Here is an 18,346-nt window from a genome sequence, read left to right on the forward strand (position 1 = left end):
GATTTTTCTTATATGAAATCAACTAAGGGTGGAAGTTAAATGCTTCTCTGAACATGTTATACATATATGTGAGTGAAACAAAAAGATGGGACTGTACTAAGAAAAGTGTAGTTCAGTGCTATTATAAATTGTTGATTACCTTTGTTTTTATACAGAGTTTGTGTTTACTACAGTTCCTTTGCATTCTTGCAGAGAATAGGCGTGTGAAACTGTTACTTTGTGCATAGGAACATATGCACAGTAAATGCTTATCACACATATCTAATGTAATTTTTGTTATTTGTAGATGTGTGTGTATTTTTTTAGGAAGGTATATAAGTTCTGTGTCATTTGATTACATACGTACTAAATTCCATTACACAAAAATGAAAGTAGGTATCCCAAGTTGGTTCTTTATCCTGTTTTATGGTAATCAATATATTTAAAATCATGAGTTCAAAAGATTGCTTAATTTCAGGGACTTGCCTGGTGGTCCAGTGGTTAAGAATCCACCTTTTAATGCAGGGGACGTGGGTTCAGTCCCTGGTCAGGGAACTAAGATCCCACATGCCGCGGGGCAGCTAAGCCCGAGCGCTGTAACTACTGAGCCCGCACACTCTGGAGCCCACGCACCACAACTAGACAGCCCACGCACTGCAACAAAGAGCCTGTGTGCCACAACTGAGACCCGACACAGCAAAAGAGAGAGAGAGGGAAAGAAAGAAAGGAAGGAAGGAAGCCCAGCATTAAAAAAAAAAAAAAACAAACCTAATTTCAGTTTACTCCCCACGGTGCTTGCTGCTCTGCTCCATCCGTAGTGAAGAATCAGTTTGCCACTGGAGTCATTGTGCACCAGGGGCTCTCCACCAGGGGGCAGCGATGTCTAGAGACATCTTTGATTGTCCCACCTGGAGGATGGAACTGGTATCTAGTGGGTAGGAAGCCAGGGATACTGCTAAGCATCATACATTGCACAGGACAGTCCCTCACAACAAAGAACTATCTGAGCCAAAATATCAGTAGCGCTGAACTTGAAGAAACCTATCCTATGCCAAAGGATGAAATTTTATTTTACTCTTTTTGGTACCTATATACATTTGGTTTTCCTTTAAATGTGTGACACAGAAGCTCCTATGCCCTCTATTTGTGACCCAGTTGGGTTACAAAAGATTTTTAATTAAGCCCATGTTTTCTTAAGTCCAAAGTGATTCTCTATAAGCATCTATTATCAGAGGCTGGAATTGACATGCTTTTGCTTTGGTGAACAGCTTTGCTTGGATTTATGGGCAGTTATGAAAGTCTGTAATTAGAGATGCTTGTGTTTATTCTTATGTGTAGATATAGAGAGAAATCTTTCCATTGGATGTTTGTCTGTGTGTGTGGTTTGCGATATAAATGATCCTACAGTGAATCATTCCTAGTAACAACTAAACACATGGACTGTTTGACAAAATTTTGAGGTATTTTGACAGTGTTGAGTTTTGGAGTGTTGTAATGGTAGTCATTGTTACAGGATTTGTTTTAATATTTACTCTTTTGTGTACACAGGTTAAAAACTGGGTCAAAGAATTACGGAAAATGTTGGGAAATGAAATCTGTTTATGTATAGTTGGTAAGCATCATTACTTTTTAAAAATGTCCTTTGTTTCCTTAACACTTTATTAAAGAATAGTAAATCAGTAATTTTCATTTTAAAGTTACATGAAAAAAGAAGAGTGGTATTTTAGTATTTAATATTTTAGTATAATTTGGGATTTGGAAGTGATCTTTCAGGAGGTTCAGACATCTGTACTTCAAGGAATGCCTTTGGGGAGCAAGTGGGAAGCCCTAAACATGTAGGGCATCAAGTCCCCCAGCCTTGCTTCAACTTGACCCTTGGTTTTTCATCATAAGATTATTTTGGAAAAGAAGAGTTCAGCAACTACTTTACAATATAATTAAAATCAATGACTTAAGCTGTGTTCTTGTTCTGTATATTTAACTATACCCATTTTTAAGTTAAGAACAAATGTGACTCCAAAGATATAAGTAGATCATGATATACTAGACTGGAAAAATATCTTAAGAGGTAAAGTAAAACAACTCTAGAATTCACTCTTGGACTTCTGGCATTTCTCTTTGGTTTCCTTTTTCTTTAGAGTATTATTTCTATGATATAACAGCTAATTATTGGTCAATAAAGTGTTCCAGACACTATGCTGTGTACTCAGTGGACATTATCTCATGTAATCTTCACAACCCTATGAGGGTTTTGTAGAGGAAGCTGAGCCCTGGAGATACGTACTTAATAACTTGCTTAATATCATGCAACTATCAGAGATGGGATTCAAATCGAGTCATTCAGACTCCTCTGCTTATGATATTAATCCTTATGAATAGCCTCAGGTTATTTTCTCTCTTCCTTTTTATGTAACTGATAAATGGCTTGGGAGAAACCAGGGTAGTTTTAGTGGAGGACGTAGAATGGAGTAGTCACCGTGGGCAAATTCTGCTTTTAGCCTTAAGAATTTTTTTGTTTTAACCTGAGTTTACATTTCTTACATTTTGTCACCATTAGATTGGTAAACTTTACAGGTCCAGATCAGGGTGCAAGTTTTGGGAGAGGAACAGGAGCTGATCTGGCCTGCTTTTTAGTCTAGATGCTAGATGTTAGGCTAGATGATGGGAATATTTCAAACAAGAACACTGGAGTCGTAGACCACATAGGAGTTTGGGACCAAAGCTGCAGCTAGTCATTGGTAAGTTTGGCCTGCTTTTGTCTGTCTGGTATATTGGACTTACTGGGAGTGGAAGTGGTCATAGTAGGTGAATGACTAAAGATTTGATGATTTGGGATTCTGGTTATCTCTCAGAAGAGAGGAAGGAAGTAACACATTCTAAGAAACATAGCTAACATATTCTTAAGAAAGTCAAAGAAGGGATTTCCCTGGCAGTCCAGTGGTTAAGACTTCGCCTTCCAATGCAGGGGCTGTGGGTTCCTCCCTGGTTGGGGAGCTAAGATCCCACATGCCTTGGGGCCAAAAAACCAAAACATAAAATAGAGGCAATATTGTAACAAATTCAATAAAGTCTTTAAAAATGGTCCACATCAAAAAAATCTTTAAAAAAAAAAAGAAAGAAAAAAGGAAAGTCAAAGAAGCCTCAAGAACTTGTTACTTGACCAAGGTTACAAAGTAACATTTAAAAAATTAGCTGGGTGGGAATTCCCTGGTGGTCCAGTGGTTAGTGCTAAGCACTTCCACTGCAGGGGGGCACGGGTTCAATCTCTGCTACCGGGACCAAGGATCCCACAAGCCTCGCAGCATGGCCAAAAAAAAAAAAAAAATTAGCTGGGTGAATAAACTTAGGATAATTAGCTTAAACTTTGTATTCTTCATGTTCATATTCTTAGAAGGTTTAGTAATATTGAAACTGGTAGCTTACTGCCCCCAAGTAGGGTTAGATACGTCTCATTTCATGTTATATAATGTTTATTAATGTTTGGTATAAAGTATAAAAGGCTCTCACTCTCCCTTTTCCGTTGGCAAGTGTGACATGGAATTCTATTTGTAATTCAGAGTTGGAAGAATTTTGAGAGCCCATTTACCACAAAAGGAAAATTTCACGAAGTTACCATATCTGTGTAACCAGTACATTAGAAGCCCCACCAGTACATTAGAAGCCCCCTTTCTTTTTTTTCTTTTTTTTTTCTGTGCTCCTTTCTCATCCCAACACTACCCCAGTTGCCTTCTCCTCACCCCAGACATAATCCTGACTTTTTACTGAAGGGACTGGTTGTGTTCTGAATTTCAGAAAATAGGATCATGTGTGTATGGGAGCTATTTTGTCTGTTGTTTTGGCTTTACATTATGTTTACAAGATTCCTCTATGTTCTTGTATATAGTTGTACTTCATTTTACTCTCTTTGCTATCTAATACTTAATTCTATGAATATTCCACAGTTTATCCTTCTGCTGTTGATGGACATCTGCATAATTTTTTCCACGTCTTGATTTTCATTTCATTCTATATATGTTCAGTGTTTATTTTCTCTCCTGTTTTAAAACTAACTTCAAAATAATACTACCTCATAGCATTGTGATGAAGACTAAATAATGATTTGGAAAACACTTGGTATAGAGTAGGCATATGACAAATATTTGTTCCTTTCCCTTTACGCAAGACAGTCCTTCAAACATTTGAAGCCTACTTGGATGGTTCACCTAAAATCTTCCCTAAGTTTTCAACTGTTTGGGCTAACTTTCAGACATCCTCATCATCCTGATTATTTTTTCCTAGGTTTATTTCGGTGTATCAGTGTGTCTCCTACACTTGAAATGAATACTAGAATCCAAACATTGTTGACTCAATGTATACTATAGCTCTCTCTTTTTTTAAATCTTCTTACTGTCCTTCTACCAGCATTGCCCAAGATTGGATATACTTTTTAGCAGTCATGTCTACTCAATTTCTCTTTTACGTAGATTATAGTTAACAAAAATCAGAATTCCTTTTTTATAAGTATTGGTCTTCTGTCAGGCTTTCCCCATCTTCCTACATAACTAAATTATTTAAACCTAAGTGTAGGAATTTCAACTTGTCATAGGTTTCTGAATGTTTATGTTTGATATATAATCTACTAGCTTTTTCATGTGTAAATTAGATGCTGAACCTTCTAGGTCCTTATCTAAATCACTGATAATGTGTAAAGCAGGAAGAGAGAACTCTACTAGCAGACTTTTCCCTCTAGTTTTAGTTAATCCATTGATCAGCACTCTTGGCTGTGGTTGCTCTGTTTAATAGAGTATTTTGTTTCTAGTCTCTCCTTAATATTTGTATGTTTGTTAAACAAATATTTATTATTAATAATAGCTACCATTTATTGAGTGCCAATAAATGGTATTCTAAGTATTCTAAGTATTCTAAGAACTACACACTTATTTCATTTAAGCCTCCTGACAACACGGCAAGAAGGCATTGTTGCCATTTCCATTTTACACATGAGAAAATGGACTTAGAGAGCTTGATACTTCCCAAACTACATAGTATATAGAGATAGACCTGGGATTTTCATTTGGGTCTGTCTGCTACTTCAAGCCCATATACTTAACCAATAATGTATATTGCTGGCTATGTACCAGGCTTTGAGAATAATGTAGTGAATAAGTTAAAAAATAGATATGGTCCTTGTCTCCCCAGAGCTTATCATGTAGGGTGAGACAGAAAAACAAGCTCTTATTGTACATTATGATACATGCTATCAAGGGGTTGGGGGTGTGCTGTGATAGCACAGAAGCAAACCGAACTAAATTGGGGGAGTGGTGGTTAAGGGATTTCCGAAGCCAGCCAGGGTTGTGGTAGGAAATGTGTTAATTATCATGAGTTTAATTCTCTCATAACAGTATTGATTTTCCATTTGATCATTCACTGTCATTTTCCATTTGATCATTCACTGTGATGGCTGAAAAATACTCTATTGAACACATCCTATGTGCTAGACTTTTTACATATATCTTATTTTCACATTAACCTTGCAAAGTTTATTAGCTACATTTGTACAAAGTGAGACTAAGGGGTTAAGTAATTTGCCCCAAATCTTATAGTTTTGAAATGAGCCAGGACTTAAAAACAAGTTTTATCAGATTTAAAAATTTCTTTCCACTAGGCCACACAACATCCAGTCTAAGCAAAATAAAGTTCTAGCTCTTTATTGCTATTAGGCCGTCTGCCCTTAGCAATGGGTGTATCCCTTCCGTGTTCTTAATTCAAATAGGTATTTTTAAAGAAGATAAAATTTTTAGTATTCTTAGCAGGATAGCCTTTTCCTCTCCTATAGCTTCCGTCAGCTTTCCCCCCTAGCCTTTATTGTACTATACTTTCAAGTAGGTGCTTACTTTGGTGGTTATTCTTATTTTCAGGTGTTGTAGGCCTATTAGAAAGTTCCCAATGTGGCTGCACAGTAGTATTGAAACAGATATGAGCCTCAACCACAAGCTTTAGCTCTCTTGCTTTTAAAAGAACATAGCTAAAAAGGTCTTGAACTTTGGAAAGGTGTCAGTCACTGACAGGCAGTTTTGTGACTTCGTCTGTGCTGTTAATCCATTATGAGCACTTAATTGTTCAAAGAAATAGTAGTTATTTAGTAGAGGGATTTTTTTTTTGTTTAAAATATTAATTATGTTATTAAAATAGTTAGCCATTTTAATAATAACTGGTTTTAGGGAACTCCCTGGCAGTCCATTGTTTAGGACTTGGCGCTTTCATTGCCGTGGCCTGGGTTCAATCCCTGGCTGGGGAACTAAGATCCCGCAAGCCGTGTGGCATGGCCAAAAGATTAAAAAACAAAAAAATACTGGCTTTATTAAAGTTTAGTTAAGTTTAAAATGCTGTTAAATAATAAAGCAGTGTCAATAATTTTCCCCAAATATTCATGTGAGGCAACAAGGTGATTGTCTACTTTCCCTATCCTCAGTTTTTAAAAATAGATGTTGGTAATTATGGTGGATTTTTAAAAAAGAGACATTAAAACTCTAACAAACCAACTCATAGGGTTTTAGTTAATTGCAACAAAAGTCTCCTTTGATCTGTAGGAGGCTGTTTTACCTTTTTACAGTGGCAGAATCTTGTGCCTCCATTTGTTGGAGCTGCCTGCCACTAGGTGGTGCTTTGTGCATTCTTCATAGCATGAAACAACTTATTCCACTGGTGACTGTTGGATATATTGGTTGTAATATTTAGCAAATTAAAATTTCATTGATAAAGTATAATGTGGGGAATCAGAACTGATATGTGTCTTCTTGCTGAGATAGGCTGATAACTGTTCAAAGAAGGAAGAGTTTATTACTGAATTTGTTAGTACCAGCTGAGCTTTAGTAATGTCTGCTTCCCTCCCTCAACCTTAGGCTATGGTGTCAGATCATTGCTTAAAGCTGCGCGTAATTAGGTGCTCAGATTATTTGAGGTCTTCATATACAGAACCTCTGGGCTTGTACCTCTCAGTTCTAAGCATCGCATCTTTCATTGGGTGCTTACTTCAATACTTTATCTGAAATTGTCTTCTAGACTCTCTAAGGTCCTGAGAAAAAATGACCTTATTTACAAGGTTTCCTTTTTTACCCCTATAGGTCATAATAGAAGAAATGAAAATATTTGTTTAAAGTGTCCTTTCTTAGGGTATTTTTCCCCTTTTCTGTATGTTATTTCCATTGCCTTTAGCACTCTGTCCAGCCTACTTACCTTAATCTCTACTGTGTATATAATAAGGAATCTGCATTTTGCAGTTCCTACACTTTTGTTCTGGTGACTTTATGGCATAATCTCAGTTTGGTTCCATTGTTTAAGGAGAGCTAAACTTATTTTCAGTAATTTAAAATCTGCATGATGTTCATATACTAAGTTGTCTCATGTTTTTAAAACAAATGTAGTTTCTTCCCCTGCAGTGGTGAAGTACTTCAAAAGCCATATCTTTTAATGCTTTCTTTAACCAGTTAATATCATCGAGAAAACCAAAATATTCTTAGGATCCAAGAGGCTAGCCTAATATATTTTCATGAACCATAATTATTGATTGGGGACCATTTACACTTGGCTAAGACTCATAGGTTTATCCTTAGGATTCCCTAGTGAATCTTAGTCCCATTTATACCCTAAATCAAAAATAGTGCTTATCTCTTTGGAAAAGTTATTCTCTCTGACAGAGGCTGCAGCTTCAGGAGGGATGTGCATTGAGCCATTTGAGGGAGGTTGAGGCATTCACCTTGACAGTCATGATCAGCCCTCATATCCAAATGTCCTGAAACCTTACAGTTTCAGGACATTTAGAAGGACATTTAGAAGTCTGGTGGGTGGGGATTTGTATTATTTTTCCCGATGATTAAAATGGCAATTGTATATTTAGAATTGGCTTAATTTCATTATAAAAATGAATCAATATTAAAGACTGGCATTTACATTTTCAAATTAGGTAATAAAATAGACTTGGAGAAGGAGAGACATGTTTCCATTCAAGAAGCAGAATCGTAAGTGTTATCCCTTCTCTTCCTTCCTTCAGTCACTCTCTGTAAGAAGTCTTCCTCTTTGCACAATGTACTTTACCATTTAGTTATTACTCAAACCTCTTAATATAGATTGAGCTAGTGGATTCAGTGAAGCGAGTTTACACTGGCAATTTCTGGCTTTTGGTGACATTTAAAGTTATTTCACTTTCACTTCTCTTTCTGGTTTCAGTAAAAAGTATTAAGAGTGATGCAAAAGAAAACCGTCATGGCCAAATAGTCAGTGAGTCACAAAAACTGAAGTATTTGGGTTGCAGATTAACTTAGAATAAAAGTCTTGTTTTATTCTTATTTAAAAGTTGATTCAATATATAGAAACGTCAAATGGTATATAATCTTAATTTCACTAAACCTGGGTTAATTAGTAATAAGTCACTAAAATTGCTATTGTAAAAAAAGTTCAAATGGCAGTCATGACAAAAACATGAAACATATTTTTACTTCAATTACTGATGTTACTTTTTTTTAAGGTATGCAGAATCTGTGGGAGCGAAACATTATCATACTTCAGCCAAACAGAACAAAGGAATTGAGGAACTTTTTCTTGACCTTTGTAAAAGTAGGTATATGGCTCTTTTTAAAATATTGGTAATATTTCGGAGTGATTGTTTGTTTTTAATTTATTTATTTTATTTATTTATTTTTGGCTGCATTGGGTCTTCGTTGCTGCGCGCGGGCTTTCTCTAGTTGCGTCGGGTGGGGGCTACTCTTCATTGCAGTGCACGGGCTTCTCATTGCGGTGGCTTCTCTTGTTGTGGAGCACGGGTTCTAGGTGCGCGGGCTTCAGTAGTTGTGGCTTGCGGGCTCTAGAGCACAGGATCAGTAGTTGTGGCGCACAGGCTTAGTTGCTCCGTGGCATGTGGGATCTTCTGGGACCAGGGCTCGAACCCGTGTCCCCTGCATTGGCAGGCAGAGTCTTAACCACTGCGCCACCAGGGAAGCCCCTGGGGTGATGTTTTACAGTTTCCATTTTGACCATATTGATGATTTGTCGCATCGACCAGTATTATTATTTACTTAGTATCTTTAACTCATTTTTTGAAGCTTAAATACCTTCTTTAGCCCTATTTCAAGTAGTAATCAATGGCTATGAAATCTTATGTGTAGTATTTGCTAAATACATATTAAAATATATGCATTACTATTAAAAATAAAAATGGAAGGGGAATGGACAGAATAAAACAGATTTAAGAGTTGTAACAACCTTTTGCAGTGGATGGACCTTATTTGGATCCTAATTTGACAAACTAGTGAAAAAGAACATTTGTGAAACAACTGGGACTATATGAACACTCACCGGATATTGATATTAAGAAATTATTGTAAATTTTTTTAGGCATGGTTATTGTGTAGTGGTTATGCTTAAAAAAAGAATTATTTTTTAAAATGTTTTTATCTTTTAGAAATCATATTAAAATAATTTATGAATAAAATTATGTATCTGGGATTTGATTTAAAATAATGGTAGGGATGATTGCCAAGTATGGATGAAATTGTGTGATGGACATACAGATTTTCATTATGCTCTTCTTTCTACTTTTATATATGTTTGAGCTTTTCCATATTAAAAAAAGAGAAAGGAAAATGTTTATTATATACAATCTGAAAGTCATTTCTCATATCACCAATAGAATGTATACTATACTTAGGAAAACCCTAGTCTATAGAATAATGGATTGAAATGATTTTGTCAAATTATATTCCTTATAGTTATAGACCTCAGAATGATGGTTTTTTGCTCTAAAAAAATGTACATATATACAAACTTTGAAGTAAATTTCAGTTTTATGTAAGCCTGAAGATCATTCATAATTCTTCTAGAGTGTTAATTCTCTAAATGTGGTCCTGCAATCAGCAGCATTAGCATCACTTGAGAGTATGTTAGAAGTGCAAATTCTTGGGCCTTACCCCAAACCTACTGAATCAGAATCTCTGGAGGTGGTGCCCAGAATCTGTGTTTTAATCCCTCATTATGATTCTGATGCATACTAAAATTTGAGAACCACTGCTGTACATATCAGTCACTAGGAGATCTTGTTAAAATGCATAATTTGATAAAATGGGTCTGATGTGGACCTGAGCTTCTCTTTACTAACAGACACCCAAGCGGTAATGACACTAGTACTCAGACCATACTTTGAGTACTGAGGTTCTAGATCAGTGGCTTATAAATGTTATATATCATATCTTTATATAAAAGAATTGAATATTCTCTATACGTTTATTTTAAAAATTATAGAACATGTATAAGTACTTATGATTTTCCATATTGTAAAATATACATTAAAAAAAAAGAAATTTTGAAAGGTTAAGGAAAAATAAATTGAAGTTTTTCTAATTTTACCTCAGTGGATTATCCCGTATACCTCAATTTGGAAACCATTGTTCAAGAGCAATCTCTGGACCCAAGTTTAAGAAACCTTATTCTGTTTTAAGGACTCTCTTTTCTTTCCTCATCTTTTCAGATATGTATTTTGCAACTATTTACTCCTAGTCTGTGTCTTATATTCTCATTTTTCTTAACTGTCTCTCAAAGAGCTGAAGTTCTAAATTTTAATGAGGTCTGATTTATCAGGTTTTCTGTATGAGTCATGTTTTTTGTCTTACATGAGAAACCTTTGGTAACTCAAAGTCATAAAGATTTTCTTCTACAGAGATTTCCTCCTGTGTTTTCTTCTAGAAATTTGTTTTACATTTAAGACTGTAATTAATTTTTTGTTAATTTTCACATATGGTGGGAAGTATAGATTGAACTTTTATTTTTTACACGTAAATGTCCAGTTCCAGTACTATCTCTTGAAAAGATTGTGCTGGACCACACAATCACCAGTATCTCACTGTCATCATTCGAGTAACTTCTACTGTATCTTTAAATCAGATAGTGTGAGTCCTCCAGCTTTGTTCTTCCTCTTTCATCTTAAACTCTTTTGTTCTTTCAAATGTTATTTGGTTAAAAGTTTACATGACTTACTGAAGAATAAATCTTGTACCCTAAATATTGCTTGTACTTGGAACAATTTGACCTTCTTTGACGTATTTCTAAGTATAATTGGAAAATCTTAAGGATGACACTTGTATACAGTCATCTGTTTAAATCAAAACCTTTTTTTCTTTGGTGATGTCACTGTGGCTGTTATACAACTGGACAAGTACGCTTGCTATTAATTTTATCTAGTTTCCTTGTTGGTTGAAAGTCAGAAATAGCTATCATGGTGGTAAACTGAAATTATAGAAACAGAAAACGCCAATTGTGGTCCTAAATAATTTCTGCTTTCTCCCTCTCTTAGGGATGATAGAAACGGCACAAGTGGATGAAAGGGCAAAAGGCAATGGCTCCAGTCAACCAGGAGCTGCAAGGCGAGGTGTACAAATTATTGATGATGAACCTCAAGCCCAGAGCGGTGGCGGAGGGTGCTGTTCTTCTGGATAACTGTTCACCCCTAAGGAATAAAATAACAAACTGTGGATCCTTGCCCTCAACACAAAGACTGCCATATTCCAAGTCACATTATTTTACCAATGGAATTAGAGAGTTAACAGTATTTTAAATTACGTTTATAACACTGCAGAGACCTTAAGTGCTAAACTTAGTGGGGTTCGTGACCAGAGAATTGGCATTTTCTACACATGTTAACAAAGCAGTTACCAATGGCCTTTTTACATATTTTTTTTCTTTAACAAGGAGTAATATGCATGTAGAAAAGACCTACTTAAAGGCTTCATTTATATTCTTTTAAATCAAATCTTTATTTAATAACTTATATATGTTGTTGGAATGGTATACATTTTTGCAGTCCTTTGTATTTTGTGGTAGTTTGAATTGTATCACTTCTAAACAGCAAACTGTTTTTCTTTTTTTTAAAATTAGCAGATACCTGAAGTACTATTTTTGCAGGGTTTGCACAGGCCCCTAACTGTCTACTACACTTTGATATAATCTATATTCATCCTGTATGCTGAGCTGATAAAATACATTGTAAATTACATATTAAATATTTTATCTGCTTTTACAAGCGCAAGGTGCAAAAATATATACAGTAGTCTCATTGATGACTGTAAAGTGAATTAACATTTGGTGATAATGTCTAAGCTTTTTGACTCTGATCATAGCTTCCCTTCACTTTTGTCTTAACTTGAAAGTGGCGTGTTTAAATTTTCTCATATACTTTACTTGAATTATTGCTGTTGTCACATTTTTTGCCTCTGTAAATCCATCTAATGATTGAGCGACAGCATTTGCCTTTTGGTTTGGGTGGGGGTTTTTTTGTTCTTTTGTGGGGGGTTTTTTTGTTTGTTTTTTGGGTTTTTTGTTTGGATAAAAGAGATGACTTCTGCTCATTTTGCTTTAGAATGGTTACCTTAGAAGTATTTGAGTGGAGCATGCTGAGTTTCACTGCTGCAAGGCTTTAGTTTTCTCTTAGGCTTTATGTGAGATGGACTCATTGGTAGGAGAAGAGAGGAAGAAGTCCCAGATAGTAGCCACTCACCAAGACTCATTCATACAGCATGTTAGTGGTAGCTTCTCCTCCACAGGCAGCACTTTTAGATCCTTTGTGAGCAAGCTGTTTCTGGTCACTGCTTGCCAGAGATGAACACAGAAAGCTTTGTTTCATTTTGTAAGAGCTATCCTCTGAGTTTCTTTGAAGGGAAACATTTCATGTAATGAAGTTATAGCGAACACTGGAAAGATTTATTATAAAATTATATTCTTGTATACTTTGTAAATTAGTCTCTCATTAAGTTTTTTTTTTTTTTTTTTTCTTTCTTTAAGCATAGGACTGATAGAATAGAATCAGGCACTGCTCATAGAAGGAACACAAATTGTGGAAATTAACAAATTGTTCTTGTGCTAATATATATATTTTTCCATTTCTGTCATGCTTGGAAAACTAGTAAATGTTATGTCTAAGATAAAATGGAATGGTCCCTGGATTTACTTCTTATAAGATGCAGTAGTATACAATAAAGTTGTTAGCATGAGCAATTAAAAGAATATAATGAGGTTATAGTTACTAAAGAAGTAACTTTCCCAGATGGGTTAAAGTTGAATAAATTGACACCTTGATGTTATGATATTAGAATTTTAACTTAGTATTAAGTATTCTATAAGGCCTCATTTTACCTTCCTTAATTATTGTCCTTGTCAAACTCAACACACTGCTTCTCCACTGTGTGTGTTTAGGGAGGGCGGAGTGGAAAGAGTCTTCAGGAAGATAAGCTAAAATTGTCTGTGTAGTCTCTTGGTTTCCTGTGAAGTTACTGTTTATGCAGGAGGTGGAGGGAGGCAGGGGAAATCATGAGTACAGATAAAAGAAAAAATTGTTTTTGCCCTCCTGGTTCTTTCAGTGGTAGTAAAGAAAGCCTTGTCATTTCTACTGTTGTAGATGTAGATGGGAAAGAAGCTCTTCTCCATTGGAGTGAAGTATGTTTTTAAAACTAATTAGACATGAAATTGAGCTTTATTCCAAAAAATAAAATCATAAAGCCTGATAATTAGAGAGTTGTACTCTCGATTTTTGACCCTATATTAATGATATAAAAGTCCAGATAGAAACCTCTGCTCCAGAGTTGCCAGATAATTATTGATATGGTACAACCACTCTCGATGTTTTGTTTTATTTATTTATTTTTTCTTTACTCTTCTTTGGTTTCTGTGTACCTTTCTTTTTCTTTGCGGTACGCAGGCCTCTCACTGTTGTGGTCTCTCCCATTGCGAAGCACAGGCTCCGGACGCGCAGGCTCAGCGGCCATCATGGCTCACGGGCCCAGCCGCTCCGCAGCATGTGGGATCTCATGGACCGGGGCACGAACCCGCGTCCCCTGCATCGGCAGGTGGACTCTCGACCACTGCACCACCAGGAAAGCCCTCTATGTACCCTTCTTCACCTCAAGCATTTCATTCTTCTTTTTTAACTTGTAATTTAAACTAATTCAGTAGCAACAATAGATAATATGTATACCTGACCTTGCTCTGAAGCCTAGAAGGTCTTTAGATAGGAATAGGGTGAAAGGGTAATGAAAGAGGACCAATCAATTGCAGCATGTATACAAAGGAAAGATAAATGATAAACCAAGGCTGAGGAAGTTTTTCTGATACTTTCTTCACCTTTCTAATACCTATCTTTTGTGTTCCTGTCCTTATAATGTGCTATTAGGAAGAAGACACAAGTTATCGTGTTGTGTATTAAAAGTAGTAGGTAGATAGAACCAATATATTTTTCAACTAGTAAGTGTATACTCTTCGTATATATAATTAAAAATTGGTTTAAGTAGTCATTAGGAAGGTATCTGAATATTTAAAGTATACAATCACTGTTTCTGTAATGATGCGTATTTCTGCTTCTTGTTTTGCATTGTGATTGTAGAGGAAGATTATTGTTTTTAAATATATTGCAACAATTTTGGGGTAAACAGTAATCTGAAAAGAAACAAGCATCACATTACCATATGAAATATGAGTGTTTGAATTTCTTTTCTTCTGGGGTTATCTCCTGAAAATAGCCTAAAGCTGTGGCTGTTACAGCTAAATTGAAATCTTATAAAAAATATTAGCCATATATTATTAGTGATTACTTTTTATTTGGCATTAAAATAACAGAAGAATGATATTTCATTTTTAGATTTTCAGTAAGAAAAAGTAAAATTTGAGAAATAGACAAGGAGGGTAGTAAGAAGTAGAATGAAAGGTAGATAGGAAATTCTACAACCTGACAATTTTTAAAATCATTTTAAATACTACATTACTTTTATCAGATGGTTTCTAAATAAGGCAAGTTATGCATTGTGCCAAATATTTAGAACCTTAAAAAAATGAATTGTTATACTGTTTATTTCTTTTAATACATAATTTGCAATTTTCTATATTATAAATACTACCAGGGGTCTAGATCATTGATCTTATATTATCTTCAGATAATATAACTTACATTTATAGTTACCACTTATGTCTAGAAGGGTTTGACTTGTGCCTTTGACTTTTGAAATTTATCTTTTGACTTCTGTTTGCCATTATAGTTTTCAGTCTTTTTAGTGTGACAAAGAGGGAATACATAATTTGTGACCATTTAAAATGTTGAGATCTTCTAGAAAAGGGTTTAGATAGTAATGACCAGCAAGAGCCTTACAGTAATTTCTAAAGATATAGAGACTAAGTAGATCCTTAAGTATTCTTTTCTAAATTATAAAATGCATTACCTAGATTTTAATAATTAAAAGCTGGGATTCATTGAACATAACACATTTATTTGATTTTATAGTAGGCATTGATTCTAGTAAGTTGCTGTTCTGTAGTTTTTTATCAACCAAACAGAGGAATATATTTGGTGTTGTGGACTAAAATTCATGCTACACCTACGTCTGACTTGGATGGCTTTTCCCTTTTCAAAAAAACTAATTACAATTCTGAGCAAACTTTCCTAAATGTAAGTATTTTAGTATTAATCATATGTAATGAGAAAAATTTAGAAATACTCTTAAGAGTTTCCAATTTTAAGCAAAAGTACTTTGCTTCTAAACAAATATCACTTTGATAGATCTTTAGCACTGCTTGGGCTATCTGGGATTTATATATCATCTGTTTTCTAAGGAAGCTGAGTGTGCTTTTGAGTGTTAACCTTTCTGCAGTAGATAATGAACATGGCATGTTACATGGCCCACCCAGAAAGAATCTTATCTTAAAGCATCTTGTCCTCTCCAGAATACTGCACATATTTCCAAGTACATTGCATTAAAGCCAAAGGATGAGCCTGCCTACTTAAATGACCTTTATTCCCACTGAATCAGTTCTCACTTTGATTTTGATACTTCCTGGCAACTGAATCATTTATCATCAGATACTCAAGAAAAAGCTAATATGATTTCCTTAAATTTGAACTTATGTAGAGCAATGAGAGAAAGGTGAGGGACAGCAGGGATAAAGTATGATGTTGTTGAAAAACAGAACAGTGGTATTTGCTAAACTGTATCTTCAGTGGTAGCAAGCTCTTTTAAGGAAACCATCTTATGTAGTACCTCCTAGAAGTATAAAATTTCCTCAGTTTGTGTTTAATTACCTAAGTTAGACTATATTCTAGGAAAAAATAAAAAATACAGATTATTATAGAAGTGCCCCTAGTGTACCCCCTCCCAAATGGTAACTATTGCTCTATAGTGTATACTCTTCAATCACTTTTTCTTTATGCATTTATATACATATATATTTACCTATAGAAATACATAATTTTGTGCATTTAAAATTTTTACATAAATTGTGTCTTACTATGCATATGTTTTGCAACTTGCTTTTTTTCTTACCAATATGTCTAGGAGCTCTTATGTGAATATATACACTTTCATTTCTCCCAAATCTCTTTGGGTGTATTTTGTCTTTTTATATAACTTCTGACTCTCCATAAAACCTTCCCCAGGAACTTCCCTGGCTGTCCATTGGTTAGGAGTCCATGCTCCCAAGGCACGGGGCATGGGTTCGATCCTTGGTGGGGGAACTGGGGTCCCACATGCCACGTGGCCTAAAAGAAAAAAAAAAACTTCCCCAAAGGAATCTGGTCAATTAGGTGGAGTTCACTGGAATCATAGAATTTAAATGCCAGCCAGTGCTTACCTTAGACAGAGCCAGGGTCTCTTAAGCATGTGAGTCAGGAAATTAGAAAGGCATCTGCCTACAATTCATTTGAAGTATTTTACTTTTGGCCCCCTGTTGACTGACTAATATATAAAATTCAGGAATTTAGCAGATTTTTCTTTATTCAGAATAGGTTTTTACTTGAGGGAAGAAGGAAAAAGAGGGAAGGTATAGTTGATAGGAAAAGAGGACAGGGCAAACTAAAACGAGTCTTTATACAACTTTGAGCAGTTACGTAACACAAGACTTCATGCTACCAAAAATTAAGACTTGTTTGATCTGTGCCTTTAATATATAATAAAAAATGAAAGTCCCTCTTCAGATGTCTCCCCACCATCTCACATCCCTCTTTAGAGGGATTGTTAACAATTTGGTATGTGTCTGTATCTCATATATAAATGTTTTAATTTATATTTGGCCTTTATAAAATTTCAATTCCCTGAAAGCAATTTCTACCCTATGTCAAATTCTGTCCTCAATCAACTGACCAACTTTCCAAGAACAAACCTGAATCATACCTTTTTTTTTTTTAAATTAGTTTTATTTATTTATTTATTTTTGGCTGTGTTGGGTCTTCGTTGCTGCACGCAGGCTTTCTCTAGTTGCGGCGAGCGGGGGCTACTCTTCATTGAGGTGTGCAGGCTTCTCATTGCAGTGGCTTCTCGTTGCAGTGGCTTCTCGTTGTGGAGCATGGGCTGTAGGTGCATGGGCTTCAGTAGTTGTGGCACACGGGTTCAGTAGTTGTGGCTCTCGGGCTCTAGAGCGCAGGCTCAGTAGTTAATAGCACACGGGCTTAGTTGCTCCATGGCATGTGGGATCTTCCCGGACCAGGGCCCGAACTCGTGTCCCCTGCATTGGCAGGCAGATTCTTAACCACTGTGCCACCAGGGAAGCCCAGAATCATACCTTTTTAAAGAAAGTTAAATCAGTGGTAACATTTCTTGAACTAGAAGTTAACTACCTGACTCTTAAGATGTTTTATGTTTATCGTAAATTAAGCTTAAGGAGTAACTGTAGCATTCTGGGGAAGTCAAATCAAATTTTCAGTTTCTGCCCCCTGTGGAAATGGTGCTGGTAAAAAGGGGTGAGGAAGTCCAAAGTCCTTGATACCCATGTAATTCTGGGTTGGCTCATTCTCTTGGTATATTTTCCTGCTTGGGGAGCATTGCAGCGTCCTCAGCAATTACTTTATGAGTACTTCTCTGCGCTGTCAAGGCTATAGCTTAGCATGTGAGTGCTGTGACACAAAGTTAAATGTATGTGCTCCAGAACAACAAATTTATTCATATTTAACTTTTAGTGAAAATAATTCAGAAAGCAAGTTAAGCACAAGTTTACATGATTTTGTTAATTGTTTCCATATGGTATTTAAAAAAATTTAAAAGATGTTCTGCTCATCATGACTGTTCTATCAATTTCATTCATTAATTGAGTGCCCAGAACATACACAGGGGAACCAGACCTCCTTTACAGTGAGAGCTTGGAGATGGGGAACTGATTACCATTGCCCATAGTCTAGGATGTAGATAGTTTATCTGTGGATATGAGGTCAGCCAAACACACATGTTCACATTCTGTATTTGATCACATAGATATATACCAGTCAAACTTGTCAGGTGCAGTAATTAGAATGACAGTAGTTGAAGTTGATAGTGAATTTGACGTAAAGCTGACCAGACTGATTTTGAGTATTGCAAAATAATACATTTTCAAG

The 18,346-nt window shown here is 35.6% G+C and overlaps 1 protein-coding gene across 1 annotated transcript in view; it reads left to right on the top strand.

The window, feature by feature from the left end:
* The window catches only part of RAB21 (RAB21, member RAS oncogene family), a 29,448-nt gene extending 16,666 nt beyond the window's left edge, over positions 1-12,782 (top strand). Inside the window, exons 4-7 of the mRNA XM_060025250.1 lie at positions 1,528-1,591; positions 7,922-7,976; positions 8,483-8,571; positions 11,300-12,782. Of these exons, the coding sequence (XP_059881233.1) occupies positions 1,528-1,591; positions 7,922-7,976; positions 8,483-8,571; positions 11,300-11,442 (351 nt within the window). The 3' untranslated portion in view covers positions 11,443-12,782. The remainder of the gene's footprint in view (positions 1-1,527; positions 1,592-7,921; positions 7,977-8,482; positions 8,572-11,299) is intronic.
* The last annotated feature ends 5,564 nt before the right edge of the window (positions 12,783-18,346 follow it).

This window comes from Delphinus delphis, chromosome 11 (genome assembly GCF_949987515.2).
Source record: "Delphinus delphis chromosome 11, mDelDel1.2, whole genome shotgun sequence".
Classification (NCBI taxonomy): Eukaryota; Metazoa; Chordata; class Mammalia; order Artiodactyla; family Delphinidae; genus Delphinus; species Delphinus delphis.